The sequence below is a fragment of the Triturus cristatus genome, chromosome 4_1 (genome assembly GCF_964204655.1).
Source record: "Triturus cristatus chromosome 4_1, aTriCri1.1, whole genome shotgun sequence".
In the NCBI taxonomy this organism is placed as follows: domain Eukaryota; kingdom Metazoa; phylum Chordata; class Amphibia; order Caudata; family Salamandridae; genus Triturus; species Triturus cristatus.
In genome coordinates, this window is record NC_140585.1 from 1,046,454,269 (window position 1) to 1,046,473,334 (window position 19,066).

The following is a 19,066-nucleotide window of genomic DNA, read 5'->3' on the forward strand; positions in this document are numbered from 1 at the left end:
AAATAGACTTTTGGAACATCTTTCAATAAGACAAAATTCACTAATAGTTTTTAAACAAATGCGAAGAGGGTGAAGGCTATATTAGCGCACCTGACAAGTGAATAGTGTCGTTAACATAAACTTCAATAGTGCAGCGAACCGAGGAACACTTCCCTCTGAGCTCCTCAATCAGGAACAAGTCCTGTCAAGAACATACATGCAAAAGGGTTCAGCACTATTTAGAAAGAGTCCGTTGTGTTTAAAGGAATGTCCAAGACGTCAAATTGATTTTCGAACAAATTCTTTTCTTTATTTGATCTTTTTACAGGCATAGAAAATCACAGCCTTGATAGCATAAGAAAGCCATAGCCGACGCGTTTCGTCTCCTGCAAGGAGACTTCTTCAGGGCTATAGAAAAACATATACAAAGTATATTTTAATACTCAAAGCACCAACATATATATGTACATCAAAATACAAAAACATTCTGCAAAATCAAATTTATACAAACAATTTTTCTAGCTGTACAACATGTTTAATAATAAAATGTCAATGAAATGTTCACACTAAAAGAAGAAGGGCCTATATAACAAGATAAGAAAACAATATATAATGGTATATAGTTGCCATTATATAAAGTTTAAGTACCTATCACTCTAAAATTAAATTACCATGTATCTAGATAATGCAATGTTGCAAATGAGCTCATAATATGGACATATTATCTCATTGATCATTCATGTCAAGACTGATGTCAGTTTATAAACATGTGGTCCTGGCCACGTGAATCATAATACCAAAAATATATAGAGAGATTATTTTATAAGAAAAAGAGAGCAGAGCCTATGGACCAGCATAATGAAAAATAAGATTCAAGGAATACCGCTCCCGTCAATTTTTGCCTGATTAATAGCTCATATGATAAACAGATGCCTTCAGTATCACAAGCACCAAATATTCTGAAGCAAGAAAGATGCGCAAGAACCTCGTTTTTAATAGATGCATATTACTAACTTCGATATGCGTCAAAAGGGAATATTATTTTCCATATACAACTTACCAAACAAATGACCTATTTCATAGAGTTTCTTCAATTAAGGAAAAAGCTTTTGTATAGATAGGGGCATGTGTAGACCTTCAATCAGTAACGGTCAATACCTATTGAAAAATTTGTAAAAGCAAATATTTTAATATAACAGTTGAATATTCAGTTATAAAAAACGGATGTTCTCGAGTGTATTTATTATACCAAATAGGAAGAACAACCCTGCAGAGATGAGACATAAGCATAATATTCGAGTTTAAAAAAAAAAAAAAAAAAAAATTATTCTAACAGCCAAAGTAATCAAAAGTTGTTTCGCACAGTCCAGAATAACACTCATGGAATCAAATACTATGGATCAATGCTCTTAAAAGTTTATGTCCAAAGAGAATAGAACAACAGACCATTCTCTACAATAACAGGAAACAACAACATATCAAATTGGAGAATGAAAATTTATGTGTCCTAAATCAACTCACCCGAAAAAAATGATATCTCTAGCTTTTTTCTGGTAGCACTCGTAGATAAGTAAAATACTCAAGCGATAACTTCTTTAAATCCCCCGCTCCATGGTATTCAATACCTGGAGAAGGATATGAATAAAAAACAATGAAGCAAAGAATCAGGCGGCCATCTTGTGATGACAAAACATTAGCTATAATCAAGTAGATGACTATAATGATACCGTAACATGGTAAAGTATATCGCTATAATCTGAGCAAACACACAAGGCAAAAATACTAATAGCGTGTAAGCTTCAGAGTTCATAGACCTTACGATAAAATTGCGTCTCAACATTAGCACGTTGCATAAAAAATCCCCTGCATAATAAACACTCTATTTACGGCACAAAACGTTAAATCAGGCGGCCATCTTGTGATGACAAAACATTAGCTATTATCAAGTAGATGACTATAATGATACCGTAACATGGTAAAGTATATCGCTATAATCTGAGCAAACACACAAGGCAAAAATACTAATAGCGTGTAAGCTTCAGAGTACATAGACCTTACGATAAAATTGCGTCTCAACATTAGCACGTGGCATATAAAAAATCCCCTGCATAATAAACACTCTATTTACGGCACAAAACGTCAAATCTACATATCCTTACCTAGACGGCATGGTAGCCCGTATCCTTGTTTCTACAGTCTCGAGTGATTAACAGGAAACCAACGCTTGAGCGTATTTAAACCTTCCCGGTTCCGTGATAAGAAACAACTGACAAATAATAGAAATGGATGACGTCCGTAAACCCAAAAAGCGCTAGTTAACGTTGCGGCCATCTTGAAACAACAAGATATATGTATTTATCTCATCGTTATTGTGCACATTGATAACACAAAACAAAACGCCTTAGGCAGATAAAACTAAAGGATATATAAATTCTGTGTGAGTTTTGAAAAAACGTATATTTATATGAGTAAAAAAAGAAGAAGAAAAATCTAAATCGTAACGTTTCACGTATTCCGTGTAAAAGTACCAGTGAACATTCTAATGATAAAAAAAATCAGACCATTTGCATATATAAAGCCACAATAATCCACAAAAAGCAGCGCTTAATGGACGAAATAGAGACGGCCAAGTGCGCAGAGGACACAAAAACACGGCGGCCATCTTAAGACGACGTGCACTATGAGAAGCCTGCTGATAGATTGAAAAAATAATCAAGTGATACTTAATATGGATCCAATATGAATAAAGAAATTCTCATCTAAAGAGATATACATGGCCTCTATGTGTTAAAGGTTCACAGGATGGTTCATGAGTCCCTGAACAAATAAGGCATTGAAAAGCCTGTTAGTATATTGTGTAAAAGAAATAATAGTTCACAATGTGAATCAAAAGGCATCTTGAATTCCACCTCATGATAATCAAAAGAAGTGACTCATAACATTTCAGCCTAGTATGTCAGGGCACCAAGACAATACATACCCTACATCGGTCTCAACCATCTTAAGCATAAATGTGTCAATAATACCTGCAAACATAAATTTAAATGCGACAAATCATGTTGTCAACCCAATACGATATTCCTCAATTTTGGTTAGATTTGTAAAGAATATGACCTCTCATAATAAACAATGTGTGCAAAGTATGTTTCAAAAGCACAGATTATATGAAGAAGAGGGGCATAAAAGTAACCAAAGTCAAACTCATCATCCAGGGAGATCAATGTAGATGATATGTCAAGATGGTAATGGCAAAATTAAATAGACCAGAGTTTTTTATATTCATGAACCACATTCAATATATCCAATATTGAGTGTCCATGCAGGCTCACAAAATGTGGTACAATCTATATGTTATTCCAATGGTGTGACATCAACACCATATTGATGGCCTAGTTTCATCACAAGAAATGGTTCAATTCATCATTAACATTGAGACCAAACTTATTTGACCTGAGACGGCAAATCCAGGATGCCTCACGCTGCCTGAGTAGCAATTCTCTATTGCCTCCTCTCTCTGGCATTCTAACATGATCAATGCCACAGAAGGTAATGGTCTTGCCATTAGGATGGTCATGATATATATGTAACGCAATAGGATATTTAGAGTCACCGTTTCTTATTGCTCGTACGTGTTCTTGAATTCGCAGTTTCAATCTGCGAATGCTGCTACCAACGTATACCTTATCACAGGAGCATGTTATCATATATACCGTGAACGTCGTATTACAGTTGATAAAGCAGTTGATTGCAAACTCCCTCGATTGTCCACTCCTAAATTTTTTACGTTTGTTTAGATCATATTTACATATAGAGCAATTTTCACATGTATAAAAACCTATTGGTTTTTCTGGTAACCATGTGAGATTAATGTTTTGTGCACCTTTGACATAACTGGGGCTGAGTATATCTTTGAAAGTTCTATTTCTGCGATACACTACTCTGGGTTTATTTGATACTATATTAGCTGCAAAATTTTCAACCTTCAGCAAATTCCAATTTTTTCTTAGGATGTTATAAATATGATTACTGAAGTTGTTATATTTAGTAATAAATAAAACCTCAGAAGGTTGTTTTTTGACACATTGTCTACTTTTATTACTAATCATTAGCATCTCCTTTCTGTTCAAAGACAGAGCTCGTTTTTCTGCATTGTTCAGACATGAATGATCATACCCTCTCTTGGAGAAATTATTTTTAATTTGAACAATATTGTTGGTAAAGTCTTTATCCATACTACAGTTCCATCTTGCACGTACCATCTCACCATAAGGTATGGCTTTGATGGTAGATTGAGGATGAGCACTTGTGGCATGCAAATAGCTATTGCAAGATGTTTTTTTCTTATACATGTCACTATGAATCTTAGTATCACTTGTGAACAGTTTTAAGTCAAGAAACTCTATACTAACCTCAGAGTGTTGGATGGTTAATCTGACATTAAAATTATTCCTGTTCAAATAGTCATGGTACATGTTCAGACTCTCAACCGTTCCATGCCAGATCATAATGATGTCGTCAATGTACCGTCCATAAAAAATTATGCTGTCACTCCATCCATGGGCCCCTGGGCCCCAGACATGCTCCACCTCATACAACCCCATGAAAAGGTTAGCATAAGATGGAGCAAATCTGGAGCCCATGGCGGTGCCCTGTACCTGACGAAACCACTTGTCATTATGCAGAAAAGCACTGTGTGTCAAAATCATCTCTGTCATTTCAAGCAGCATATGAGTATGCTCAAGGTGCTGAGCGCCCCGTTTGAATAAGAAATGTTTAAGAGCTCTCATCCCTTCCTGCATTTGAATGCAGGTATATAGACTTTCTACGTCCATGGTTACAAAAAGTAAATTATCCAAATTCCCTGAGAAGTCCTCTAATTTACAAAGGAGATCTGAGCTATCCCTCAAGTAAGATGGTAGATTTTTTACAATAGGTTGAAGGAAACCATCCACATATTGGGCAATATGTTCCGTAGGCCCACCATTACCAGAAATAATGGGCCTCCCTGGTGGAAAGGGGCCACCCTTATGAATTTTAGGTAGCATGTAAATGCATGGTAGTCTGGAATGGTGGGCTTGTAAAAATTTGTATTCATGGATGGATAGCAAACATGATTCATGCCAATCCCACAGCTTGGAGTTAACATTGTTTTCAATCTGGATGGTCGGATTGGTCATCAATCTCTTGTAACAAAACATATCATTCAACTGTCTGTCTATCTCCTTCAGATAATCATTGGTGTTCATGAGGACAATGTTCCCGCCCTTATCAGCTTCTCTGATGACCAGATTTTTGTCATCTCTGACAGTCTGTAAGAGTTTATGATCCTCAGCACTAAGATTGCTTTTGTGCATACAAACTCTTCTTTTATGGTGTAAATCCTCTAATTCATGAAGATCACTAGTGACTTTTTTATAGAAAATGTCAATGGCTGATTCCCTAATCTGTGGAGGTATAAATTTAGAATTGGGACTTAAGCCACTATCTATAGTATAGTCTTGGAAGACACCCAAATCGTTAGCTACCTGCATGACATTGCCGACCTCTTTCTCGTCATGCAATGATGCAAGGAGATGTGTGTTATATACATCAGCAATAGAAAGTTCAAGGTTGTCATTCATGTTAGACATGGGAACACATTGGGCAACAGGATGGTCTTCAAACAATGTCTTTATTTTCAGTTTTCGAACAAATTTGAATAGGTCTGTGTGTACATTGACAAAGTCACATTTGCCAGTGGGACAATAGTTGAGACCCTTACTAAGAACAGATTCTTCTTGTGAGGAGAGACATTTAGAAGATAAATTGACAATAGTGAGTGCATTATTTACAGAAGAGGTATCAGGGCATTCATTTGAGTTCAACACAGGCAAATTTAATTCTTGTTGACAACATTCTGTTCCCTTGCTTTTATGCCTGATCTTGTGTTTCTTGCCACCCCTCCGCCTACGTCTCCATTGTAAGTTTTTGTTCGATTCCCCAACCGGTATCTCCGTACTTCTTGTAAAAAAACGGAAGGTGAATTGATATTTGAGGCACCACTAGTGCCCTCCCCTGGATCACTCTCCAGAGAGGATATTGAGGTGTTGCTGGAGCTAAGGCTAGCAGGTTTTTCACATACCTTTTCTTTTTCTTGGGGTTTTGTAACGAAATCGTCATATTTCCGCGCAAATGTGAAAATGCGTCCTCTTCTATAGTCACCCTTATCTCTTAATATTTTTTTCTGTTTCTTCTCCTTAAGATACAGTTGGTAGCTATTCAACTCTTTTTTCAAAATTTCCATATTTTTTAATATTACATCCTTTAGGCTGCTCTCATTAATCTCTGTTTCCAACAGTTTAATCTCTTCTTTGATTTTCGATACCTTTCTTTCTGAGTTATTGATGAGTGTGCCCATCATTTTATAGGATGCTTCGTATAAGCCATCCTCCCATTTCTTAAGAAGGTCTGGATCTAAATCCTCAAAGTTTGGGAAGATGAGGATCCTAAGTCCTCTTGGGATGCGTCTATTCTCAATATATTTTCTAAGGGTTGCTCCATCCCACCATTTGCTTAGTTCAGATTTTTTTAATTTCTCTAAGCGCATAAATTTGCTTTTAAGGCCCTCATTCTTATTCAGACTTGGAAGTGAATGTACTGTGTTACATTGAGTCTTATCATTAAAGAGATCACCTAACAATTCCTCTCTCTTGTCATCATAATCCATGATCTTACTTGTTCAAAGCAGAATTTTTCAGAAATGTCTTTAACCTCAAATGACAGTGCTGGTAGCCCAAAACAAATGTTTAAACAAATGCGAAGAGGGTGAAGGCTGTATTACCGCACTTGACAAGTGAATAGTGTCGTTAACATAAACTTAAATAGTGCAGCGACCCGAGGAACACTTCCCTCTGAGCTCCTCAATCAGGAACAAGTCCTGTCAAGAACATACATGCAAAAGGGTTCAGCACTATTTAGAAAGAGTCCGTTGTGTTTAAAGGAATGTCCAAGACGTCAAATTGATTTTCAAACAAATTCTTTTCTTTATTTGATCTTTTCACGGGCATAGAATATCACAGCCTTGATAGCATAAGAAAGCCATAGCCGACGCATTTCGTCTCCTGCAAGGAGACTTCTTCAGGGCTATAGAAAAACATATACAAAGTATATTTTAATACTCAAAGCACCAACATATATATGTACATCAAAATACAAAAACATTCTGCAAAATCGACTTTATACAAACAATTTTTCTAGCTGTACAACATGTTTAATAATAAAATGTCAATGAAATGTTCACACTAAAAGAAGAAGGGCCTATATAACAAGACAAGAAAACAATATATAATGGTATATAGTTGCCATTATATAAAGTTTAAGTACCTATCACTCTAAAATTAAATTACCATGTATCTAGATAATGCAATGTTGCAAATGAGCTCATAATATGGACATATTATCTCATTGATCATTCATGTCAAGACTGATGTCAGTTTATAAACATGTGGTCCTGGCCACGTGAATCATAATAACAAAAATATATAGAGAGATTATTTTATAAGAAAAAGAGAGCAGAGCCTATGGACCAGCATAATGAAAAATAAGATTCAAGGAATACCGCTCCCGTCAATTTTTGCCTGATTAATAGCTCATATGATAAACAGATGCCTTCAGTATCACAAGCACCAAATATTCTGAGGCAAGTAAGATGCGCAAGAACCTAGTTTTTAATAGATGCATATTACTAACTTCGATATGCGTCAAAAGGGAATATTATTTGCCATATACAACTTACCAAACAAATGACCTATTTCATAGAGTTTCTTCAATTAAGGAAAAAGCTTTTGTATAGATAGGGGCATGTGTAGACCTTCAATCAGTAACGGTCAATACCTATTGAAAGATTTGTAAAAGCAAATATTTTAATATAACAGTTGAATATTCAGTTATAAAAAACGGATGTTCTCGAGTGTATTTATTATACCAAATAGGAAGAACAACCCTGCAGAGATGAGACATAAGCATAATATTCGAGTTTCAAAAACAAAATAAAAAAAAATTATTCTAACAGCCAAAGTAATCAAAAGTTGTTTCGCACAGTCCAGAATAACACTCATGGAATCAAATACTATGGATCAATGTTCTTAAAAGTTTATGTCCAAAGAGAGTAGAACACCAGACCATTCTCTACAATAACAGGAAACAACAACATATCAAATTGGAGAATGAAAATTAATGTGTCCTAAATCAACTCACCCGAAAAAAAGAATATCTCTAGCTTTTTTCTGGTAGCACTCGTAGATAAGTAAAATACTCAAGCGATAACTTCTTTAAATTTCCCGCTCCATGGTATTCAATACCTGGAGAAGGATATGAATAAAAAACAATGAAGCAAAGAATCAGGCGGCCATCTTGTGATGACAAAACATTAGCTATTATCAAGTAGATAACTATAATGATACCGTAACATGGTAAAGTATATCGCTATAATCTGAGCAAACACACAAGGCAAAAATACTAATAGCGTGTAAGCTTCAGAGTTCATAGACCTTACGATAAAATTGCGCCTCAACATTAGCACGTTGCATAAAAAATCCCCTGCATAATAAACACTCTATTTATGGCACAAAACGTTAAATCAGGCGGCCATCTTGTGATGACAAAACATTAGCTATTATCAAGTAGATGACTATAATGATACCGTAAGATGGTAAAGTATATCGCTATAATCTGAGCAAACACACAAGGCAAAAATACTAATAGCGTGTAAGCTTCAGAGTTCATAGACCTTACGATAAAATTGCGTCTCAACATTAGCACGTGGCATATAAAAAATCCCCTGAAATAATGAGATAAAACTTAGAAGTAAAAGAAACACAATCAAGATGGGTCTGTGGAGAGTTCTAAAAATTAATGCAGAGTGAAGTAATCGCTGGTAACCTTAGGTTGTAAGTGCAGAAAATAATACTGAGAGAAACGCCTAGGGGGAAGAGTGAAATCATGCATTTGAAATACATTAGCAGGGATGGGATAAGAGGCAAATGCTACTGTATAATGGCAAACTGTGAGAGAAGGTACAGTAATCTCTAGCAGTGATGCAACATTCAGTTGCAGATTCCTGAACTGAAACGTTGTAAACTCAATGCAAGTATTTACTCTGCATCCCAGATCTCAAAATTTCCAACACTGCTGAATTTGCATTTACAGTTAAAAAACTATTAGCATGTGGAGTCAAAATATCACAAAATTGTGCACGACAGGCAAAGTGCAATCACATCTGACCTTTTGTATTTGCATATACCTAGAGTGGCCAACCTTCCATCATAACTTTGCAGGACCCTTTGTGCTTATGAAAACGCATTGCACATGTGGAGACACTTAGTGCATGGAGTAGCAGAAGATAGTTTGTTGGGTAGCGGGGGACAATAAGTCCAGTAGTGCATTTTTGCAGTGTCATCCTAAATCCCCCTCCTCCAATTCAGGGCAACTTGAATGATATAAATCAACCACAGAGTGACCTTTTTGAGTAAGATTACTATTCATGCTCTATTTTAGTTTTAATCCATTCAGCACCTTCTGCAGTAAGCCTTAATTTCTCACTGTTGCAACTTTTGAGCGACTAGTCTAGAAAACGAGCAACTCCAGTACCCAAACAGAATAAAACAGTCTTTAGCTTTGAAACTCCAGTGATCAATATCAGTATCTTTCACACATACTACTTAGTTACCGCCTAATGCCACAGCACCTTGTCCAGTGGATACATTTTAGCCATGGAACTGGGATACTTGACATCCAATCTCAGCTTTACCACTTCATATTCTGGAAAGAAACACTGTTTTCTAAAGGGCTCACAACACAGCAACAGTACCCTGGGAAGGGCAGCACTTTAAACACACAAAAGGTGATGGGAGGAATGCTTGCTATTTTTCTAACCACTGGCAATAGCTCGGGGTAGCATCCCAACCCGTTGTTCTTTTGCTCACCATGCCACCTCAGTCTGGACCCAACCATATGCATCAGCCTTGTCCTTGCTCCTCATGGGAACAGCACAGCCTGAACTTCCAGGTCAGGTCCTCAGCGGATCAAAACACGATCAAACTAGAACCAGTTTCACCCTGATAAGGGCTCATCAGCCAGGTATAGCTTGGTTCCAATTGCACAGTGAGCACGGGACCCACGTCTGGGCATAGCCTTGCCACTTAGGGCAGTACATTAAACACACAAAAGGCGAAGGGAGGAATGCTTTCAATTTGTCTAACCACTGGCAATTGCTTAGGATAGCATACCAACCCATCGTTCTTTTGTTCACCATGCTAGCTAAGTTTGGGCACAGCCTTATGCATCTCAGCCTTCACACTGCTCCAGTCCAGATGGAAGTGCAAGGCCAGGTTCTCACTGAACTGAATACAAGCAATCGAAGACCTGCTTCACCCTGATGGGGGTTTAACAGCCAGGTGCAGCTCGGGGCCAGTGGTAAAGTGAGCAAAGGACCCACATCTAAAGTCTTAAGCAGACAGATCCACCCAATCAGGCTTGTCAGACTTGGTGTCCTCAGCACTCCCTGTTGGTGTATTGCAGAAAGATAGTTTAACACTGCTATGCAGCAGGTGTCAGAATCTGCACGTGTGATTTCCACCAATCAGAAAGCAACTTGGAAATTCTTTTTCACACTCAGTGATAAACTACTGTGAATCATTTCTGTCTGAAAAAATGCAATTGCAGTTAAACATCAGATCTTTAGGGAAATTGACTTGGTCCACTGCCTTGGGATTCTGTAGGCTACATTTTCCCTGTCAGGGCCAGGAAAACAACAAAATAGACTTTTGGAACATCTTTCAATAAGACATAATTCACTAATCGACCTAGTGTTAACTGTAATGCCCCGTCTCATTCTCATTACTGCTGATTTTCTTTAGCAATCACTTTTCTGCCCTCACACACACTTTTTAGGCTTGTGTGCATGGGTTCATTTTCAGTCTAAGCAGTACGCCCCTTCCATTCCAATAAGTGTTGCCTACATGCACAAATCCTCTCTTGTACACCACACTTCTAAAGAATCAGTTTGCATTCTGCTAACACTGATTCAAAAAGACCCACATTCAGGGCTGCAAACCTCCCACCCGCTAATTACCTTCACCGGAGGGAATGGTGCTTAACGGGCTCAAAATGTGCTCCTGGTTCTGAGTGTGCCATCTCGAAATGGGGAATTAAGGAAGAATTGTAGATGAATTCACATATTCCAGGTCACACAAATTGTCATTTTGCCACGTTGTCCCCGATTTGGGCCATGCTCTTTCTTCAGAGAATTAGGAGTACAACAACACTCTTTGGACACAATGTGCACCTAATTTATAATTGCGGTTCTAAGAAAATAAATTATCTACCTACCGTAACTTAAGGTCCACCTACATGATTCTCCTTACAATCCCCACATTAAAAAAGAAGAGACTGAAGGGCTACAGATGTTTGGTATTTGCCCCCGGCAGCTGGAACTCCCTCCCTCTTGAGATGAGATCCGCCCCAACTATATGACATTTAGGCAACTCCTGAAGACCTGGCACTTCAGAATGTCCTGTGATTAATCACAGTGAGCAATGTGTTTGCTTCTGTTACCCAGCACCCAGAAACTGATCTGGTGAACTTTCACTTTATAAAAACAGTAACATAACATAAGAGAACGGTGACATTGTTTAAAAAATATAGACCTGATCCAGGTTTTGGGGATTTTTTCAGCTGATCAAGATTAGCAAAAAGCTCTGGAATACCAAGACCAGCAAAAACATCTCTAAAATGAGCCAGCCAAGGAATGTTGGCCATATTAGCCAGGATCAGGCAATCTTTTACGATTAACTTTGTAAAACCTTTCTCTGGGGATCGCCAAATCTTTAAAATCTTAAGCCATAACAAGAAAGGAGCCAGACTTATTAAATCCTTCAGGCAAATGTATGTGGCAGTGCTTTGGAGAACAGCTAGAAGTCTGCATAAGAAGCTGTTTTCCACCTTTTCCAGAATTTCATAATTGGAATATCCCCAGGCACTGGCTCTATAGAAACCAACTGGGATACGTGTAGACTTAAAAAGGAGCAAGAGCTCTCTGATGAGCTTAAGGCCCAACTTTGAAGCAAAACATAAGAGCACTTCCACTGCTTTGCAGAATTGCTGTGATCTAAGAGTCAGTAGGGAGCCCCAAGTATGATCTGAATCAAAAGAGATCCCTAGGTAGTTAAAATGTCTCACTTTAGCAACTGGTACACCTTCCACTGAACTCACTCTAGTTTTAGTGCATTTGGGACCGCTAATCCTAATGAACGTTTTAATGCGATTTACCTTCAAATCAAGCTTGCTCACGAAACCAGAGAAGGCACCCATCAGCGTTTGCAAACCATTTTCAGTACTCGCTATGAGAACTGTGTCATTTGCATATAGTAGGGACATAGCAATTACCCATCTTTGAAACATCCTTCCCATTTTGCAATAAATATCTATCCAGCATGTAAATTTAGATTAAAAGCAAAGAAAAGGCTAAACTACAACCCTGTCAGACTCCCTGCTTATAACTTATCAGTTGGGTATACCCTCTCTTCAGGCCGTATCGAATCCTTACTGTGGTATCCCAATGCAAATGTCCCCATAAAGTGACAAGTGATTTTTCTACCTCTAAAATTTCCAGTATGGATGATAATTTGAGCAATTTACAGTGTCAAATGCCCTTCGAGAGTTCCATAAACTCTAAGTGTAGTACGCTGTTCTTTACTTGGCATACTTTCCCATTAGAAGGGACAAATTTAAGCATTGTTCCACAGTGTCAATGCATGATCTAAAACTTTGACAGAATATTAATAATATCTGCCCAATCCTCTACTCTTGAGAGGAGAACCTGGCCGAGTATTTTTATGGTAGAACCCAGCAATGATGTTTGACAATAAAAATTGGCTGGTTCCTATCACCTGTCTTATCTTAAAGAGAGGAACAATAGTTGCCTCTTGCCAAGAATAAATGAATGGGCCCACGATCGCTGCCTGAATAACATTTGTGAGTAAAAGGGCCCACAACTCAATATTCTCTTTGAAGAAGTCCACAGGAATGCCGTCAAGTCCTGGGGCCTTTCCACATAGGCGTTTTTTGATGGCTCGTATGACCTCATTAATGCACATAGAATTACTTAACTCCAAAACAGCATCAAAGTCAGCTATTTGGTCTCTCCAGACTTCCAATAGCGTGTGAAAATCAGATTTAAACACCTGGGAGACATTAGTGGCCCAAATGGCTGCTGGAATTAAGCATTCAACTTTCAGGACAGAGCTTGTTGTAAAGAATGGGCAATTTACAATTTCCCCAAAAGTCTTCTATATTTTGTGCTCCATGATGATTCTAGATCCTCCCATGGTGATCTTCTAATTTTCTTTTTTCTGGCCTTCAAAATGGCCTTGTACGTCTTACATGGATGAGAAGATCACAGTCACCCTAACCACAAACTATCCAGCCAGAGAGCCCTGTGCCGACATCAACTTCAGAAAAGTTGTAGACACTAGCCAGAGCAAGCATGCCAAAGAATTTAAATAGAAGGCAGCATAACTGAGAATGAATTGAGCCAAATGGCATAGGTACATTCCTGAATCATACATGGTCTAATAGCTCACAGTCTCAAAGCTACTAACGTGGAATATCAATTTTATCCAAAACTTATCACACAATTAATATGGGACCCTGCAGGTCGATTATCACAAAAAAAAGTGCCAACCCCATGTGCCGATGCATACTTGGACTGAATGCCAAAACTTTCGAAACAGGCATGTATTTAGAGAAATTCTATTATCGAGGGTGGTATTTGGAGATCATTCACACCTACATTGGAGTAACATCTCAGCAAGTGAAGAATATATCATGGTCAGTAGTGACAGGACTGTAGACACCAAAATCTTTTTCTGAAGGAAGACACACTTTGGAAGCTGTCATAAAATCTGAACATGGATCCTGAAGCTGTATAGCTAGTCAAAGAGAACGTATTCTCTTTCTGATTGATGAAGCTTTCTGGCCACATACGTATTAAATCAAAGATTTGATGAAATACTGAAGGATTATATATCACTCAAGACTGTAAAGCCTTCTGTCAGGTAAAATTGGTTCCTGCTGTGCATTATGGGATTTGTAGTGTGGTGAATTCTCCCGATAAAGTCAGAAAATTCTAGACGATATTAACCTTACACGAATAATTAAATGTACCATGACAATAACGTAGAGAATGCTTAACAAGAACAAACCATAGAAATGTGCATTTCTTAAATATGTAAAAGCAAACGTTCAGCTTATTAGGTGACACAAAGCTCCCATTTTCATCGCCCTTTCATGAATAGGCCTCATTTTGTTTTCTTCTTCTCTCTCCTCCTAACTCCCCATAATAAAAATGCCTTTCAGAACTACTGATTTATTCCAGGATTTAACTGTATTGTCATTGTCAGAAAATGTGCTGCTTTGAGATAATGCATTTCTTTTTTCATTGTATTAAAAGAGTCACCTGCCATGTGTTAATAATAAAATAAATGTTTAGTAGAATTCAAGCATGTTGTAGAAAACATTTCCCATGATCTAACCAGGATATTGGTCTAATGTATGATGGGATGATGAACAACTAATAGAATAGGTTTATTGAGGGTTCTCGTGAGAATCTTCACCGAATGTATCTACTATGTCAAGATTTAGCAGTCTTCAGATAACCTTACGTTAACTCGCATGCTTTCTGTGGGAACCAAGAGAAGAGGCAACGGACCATAGGGAGATCCTACTTCATTGGTTCAAGATGACTCAAGCACCTGTTTTTAGAACATATGTTTATGCTATATTATAGGTGTTCCTAGTTAGAGAGGCAATGCTATGAAATTCTATTCAATCCAATATTTGATTAATCAATACATGCTTTCGATGCACGCCAACATGTGCCATGTCCCTTAGCACTTTATTGTGCTTGCCTGAATTACTGTGAGCTACTGCTAATGGTCATTTCTTTTTTCCTTTGTTTCCTTACCCTTTGTGAGTAGACCTACTTCCTATGTTAATTAATAGCTACTGCTGTGATTAAATTGCCTTTTACTTGGGTTTACGGTTGCTACTGCAATTGTCAGGGAACTGGACTGAGTTTTCCCAAACTACTCTTAATGAGGAGTTCTCTCTTTTGCAACTATTTGCTGATGTTCTGAATCTTTGCTCTTTTCCGAAAGGAACCCTTTATAGGTTTCATGTTATGTTAGGTCCTTTTAGATTAAGATAGGTTCTGGCGGCAGGGGTAGCATTCCACCCTTCTAGAGGAAGAGACATGTTCACACTGGTCTACCCGGTAAAGACTTTCTAGAGCCCTGGCATCACAAAATGAATGCCACTGCCACAGACACAGGTCTGGCCTCCTGCTGCTGACTGAAACTCCGGCAGGGGAAGTCTGGACAATTGGTTTCCTGTCACAGGGAGGTGTAACCACCTCCCTAGACAGGCAGATGTGTATTGGGGCTGGGCGGGAGCACTCTCTGGTGCTTTGAAGTCCTGCACTGGGGGCACACTTGGTGCCCCTGTGCATAGTCCAGTTCAAACCGGTTGCAGGGGCTACTGGCCCCTGCTCTGGCGTGAAACTGGAAAAAGGAAATGAGTGTAACCACCCCTCTTTCCAAACACTCCCATAGGTGGGTCCCCAGTGTATGTCCAACCCCCTATCTTAGTATAAGTATAGGAACCCAGTCCTTGAGACTTTGGATTACCCTGGATGAAACTCTGTAACATATATCCTGGACCTTCGATGTTCTATTTCGACTAGAAGACTGAATAAATCTCCCTTGGGGCAACTGTCCGGTCTGCAACTCTGAAGCTCCCGCCGGACGCCGAAGTCTTTGCATCACCAGAGGTGGATTTCCAGACTTCCCCGAGGCTACCCTGAGTCCTCAGCAAAGCTGAGGCCCGTGGCTATCGTGGGTGATGTGGAACCGTGACCCCTGGACACCGTGAACTTTTGCCAGTACATCATCTTCCTGGTCTTCCTTGAAGCTGTGCTTTGGGCTTTGAGTAGTCCCAGCCTTGGGCACCTACAGCACCGAAGACCTCTGACCTCCATTCCACGAGTGACCCGTGGGCTAGTTTTGAGTGCGACTGCTTGAGGCTCCTCCGCGATCGCTAGCCCATTGGCTAGTGGGTCCCCACAAAGGCAACTCCTCTTCTGCTTGGGTTTTCCTAGTTGCTCCAGACGTGCCCTAACTTACCCTTGCTGGGTGAGTCCCTCAGACCTTGCTGGTCTACACCGATGTCCTTCTTCTATTTCCACTTGACTTGCCGTTGCCAAGGCTTGTTGGGTCCATTCTGTTTTTTATTTTTTTTTATTGAGCAGAGCAAGAGGTTCAAAATACATTACAGAATACATGTTACAATCATATCATAGATAATATGGCATTAAAGTGCAATCGAAAGTGCCATGTGCAAATCAGCATTGACCGCATATTTTAAAATCAAAAACCAAAAAAATACAGATACTCAAAACCACTAAAATGCAAGTGCAATGCTTAAATAATTGGAGTAATGTTACGATAAAGGGAATTCATTAATATACAAACATCGATAAAAAACATACTTCGAAACAATTCACCGCTTCCAGTATTTAAAATGTAATGTCTATAAAGTGCTAGTGCATTCTTGACGAAAACCAATCAAAAAGGAGGTTCACTTCCGTGCAGAGACCACGTAGGGAGAAGACTTCTAGGTATATCACTTCCAATATTTCATTTTCTATTAAGACCTCTCCAACATTTCTGTAGATCTCCAATTTTGCAAGATTAATGAGCGTGCAACTGCACTTGCAATAAATATAAAAAGTCTTTCTGGTTTAGACTGTTGCATCCCTCCCTTGCAATAGCCAAATAGCACTGCCTCAGCTTCAACCGGGATTCTATTTCCGATTGCGCGCTCCATATCTGAAAAAACGGCTTCCCAGAAAGACCTGAGACCGGGACATACAAAAAAAATATGATGCCAGCCACCTTCCCTAGGTTTAGAACACCGAAAACACTTATCTTCCACCTCTGGAAACCTTTTGCTTAGAGTAGAAGGTGTTAGATAAGCCAGCCACCTTGATAAAAAGGCCATCCTCTTGTAATTGGCAGCACGCAATGCTCTGCCTCCTAAGTGGCTGATCCACTCCCACTCCCTTTCGGATAATCTGCAGTCAGTCTCCCGATTTATTTTTTCCAAATGATTCTGAATCACCAAAGGATATTTTGTTTTATGTAGCAACTTATAACAGTTGCCTATTCCTCGTAATTGGGCCCCGTAATGGGCAACTGCCAAATGATTGGGGGATTCAATTATACCACCGGTGCTTCTAAACCAGGAGACTAACCGCAGATATTCGAAGAAGCCCGGTTTCCGATGGGTCCCTGTCCTGGCCAATATTTCCTGCCAGGAAATCAGCCTATTCTGTACTATGAAATGTCTCAATTCGGTTAACCCAGAATTCTCCCAGACATTGATATGGCTCGCTTGTATCTGGAAACCGAGGCTGGCACATTCTCTTATATTCAGATACTGAAAACCCGTCAGATTCATTTCCTTGGAGACATCTTGAAGTCTAAAAAGGGAGTCTTTTAAAGTTTTATATCGAGTTTTCTTAGGAAGTTTAGCAGTTTTTAAAAACACTGGAGTGGACGAACCAATTTCTAGCAGCATTCTATCGATAAAAAAAGTATCTCTACAAGAGCTGGATCCTAACAGCCGAGATACTAAATCAAGAAGGGAAGCTTCATAATATAATCTTATATGTGGGAGCTCAAGCCCCCCCAAATCTATAGATAATTGTAGAGTATTCAATTTAACTCTAGGGGCTTTCTTCTCCCAAATGAATTGTCTAAAAAGCGTATCCATTTCCCTGAAAAATACCTGATTAATTTTAATTAGAACATTGGAAAATAAAAAAATCAATAGGGGTAATATAGACATTTTAATTAATGATACTCGCCCTACTATAGATAATGGGAGCAATGACCATTGCTCCAATAATTTACTTATTTTTGTCTTCATTCTTACATAATTTAACTCAAATAGTTGAGAAAACTGTGAGGAAACATATATCCCAAGGTATCTTATAGGGTCAGTTCTCAATGCTTGTAATTTCAAAGAACAGGGAAATGCATCAATGTCAGCGTTCATGGCAAGAACTTCTGTTTTATTTGCGTTAATTTTATAACCGCATATTCTCTCAAACTGAGAAAATTCTCCCAAAACCTCCTCGATATTGATCCTATTTGGGGCCAAGTATAGAATAATGTCGTCAGCAAATAATTTAAGTTTAGGCATATCAGAAATTGGGGGATGGATAGCAGCATTACTTCGAATTTTTAAAACCAAGGGTTCAATAAAAAAGGTAAAAAGTAGAGGAGAAAGCGGGCAGCCTTGTCTCGTTCCGTGCCTAATTTTTATTGTTCCTGCGCAGCTGGCATTTATTACAAGCTTGGCTGTAGCATCCTGATAAATATTGTTTAGCATCCTTACAACATTCAAAGGGAAACCAAATTGAGCCAAAGTAATGAATAAAGTTTTCCAATTTACAAGGTCGAATGCTTTTTCTGCATCGACCATTACAATGCTTGCAGGGATACAATTTGTATTGATATAATCTAAAGCCTGAATTAAAAATTGGGTATTGGCTGCCATTGATCTACCCGCAATAAAACTAGTTTGGTCCCTATGAATTACTTCCTGAGCAACTGGTAACAGACGCTCAGCCCAAACCTTCATTAATAGATAATAATCAGAATTTAAAAGACTTATGGGCCGATACGAATTCATATCATCGGGATTCTTATCTTTTTTAACGAATGAAACAATAGTCGCCTCTTTAAAATCGCCCGGGACCTGGCCCCCTTCTCTAATAAAATTAAACAGATTTCTCAAACGAACGAGTAATTCCTTTGAAAAAACTTGAAAAAACTCGATTGGGAAGCCATCTTGCCCACAAGCTTTAGCGCCCGCAGTTGATTTAATAGCCGCTAAAATTTCCCCTACCTCAACTTCTCTTTCTAAATTATGAACCCGCTCCAAAGATAGTTGAGGGAGATTCAAAGTTGAAAAATACTCTTTGATC

General features: G+C 38.6%; 1 protein-coding gene across 5 annotated transcripts in view; it reads right to left on the reverse strand.

The window, feature by feature from the left end:
- Positions 1-306: 306 nt before the first annotated feature.
- The window catches only part of LOC146856038 (uncharacterized), a 34,378-nt gene continuing 15,618 nt past the window's right edge, over positions 307-19,066 (reverse strand). For 2 of the 5 annotated variants that reach the window (XM_085654029.1, XM_085654028.1), the window contains exons 2-4: positions 8,215-8,318; positions 7,754-7,851; positions 318-7,101 (exon numbers count right to left, since the gene is read on the reverse strand). In XM_085654029.1, coding sequence (XP_085510155.1) covers positions 3,378-5,609 — 2,232 coding nt within the window. In that variant the 5' untranslated portion in view covers positions 5,610-7,101; positions 7,754-7,851; positions 8,215-8,318 and the 3' untranslated portion in view covers positions 318-3,377. Of the gene's footprint in view, positions 7,102-7,753; positions 7,852-8,214; positions 8,319-19,066 lie in introns of all 5 variants that reach the window. The other 3 variants (XR_014981425.1, XR_014981426.1, XM_085654030.1) reach the window with 3 other exon arrangements.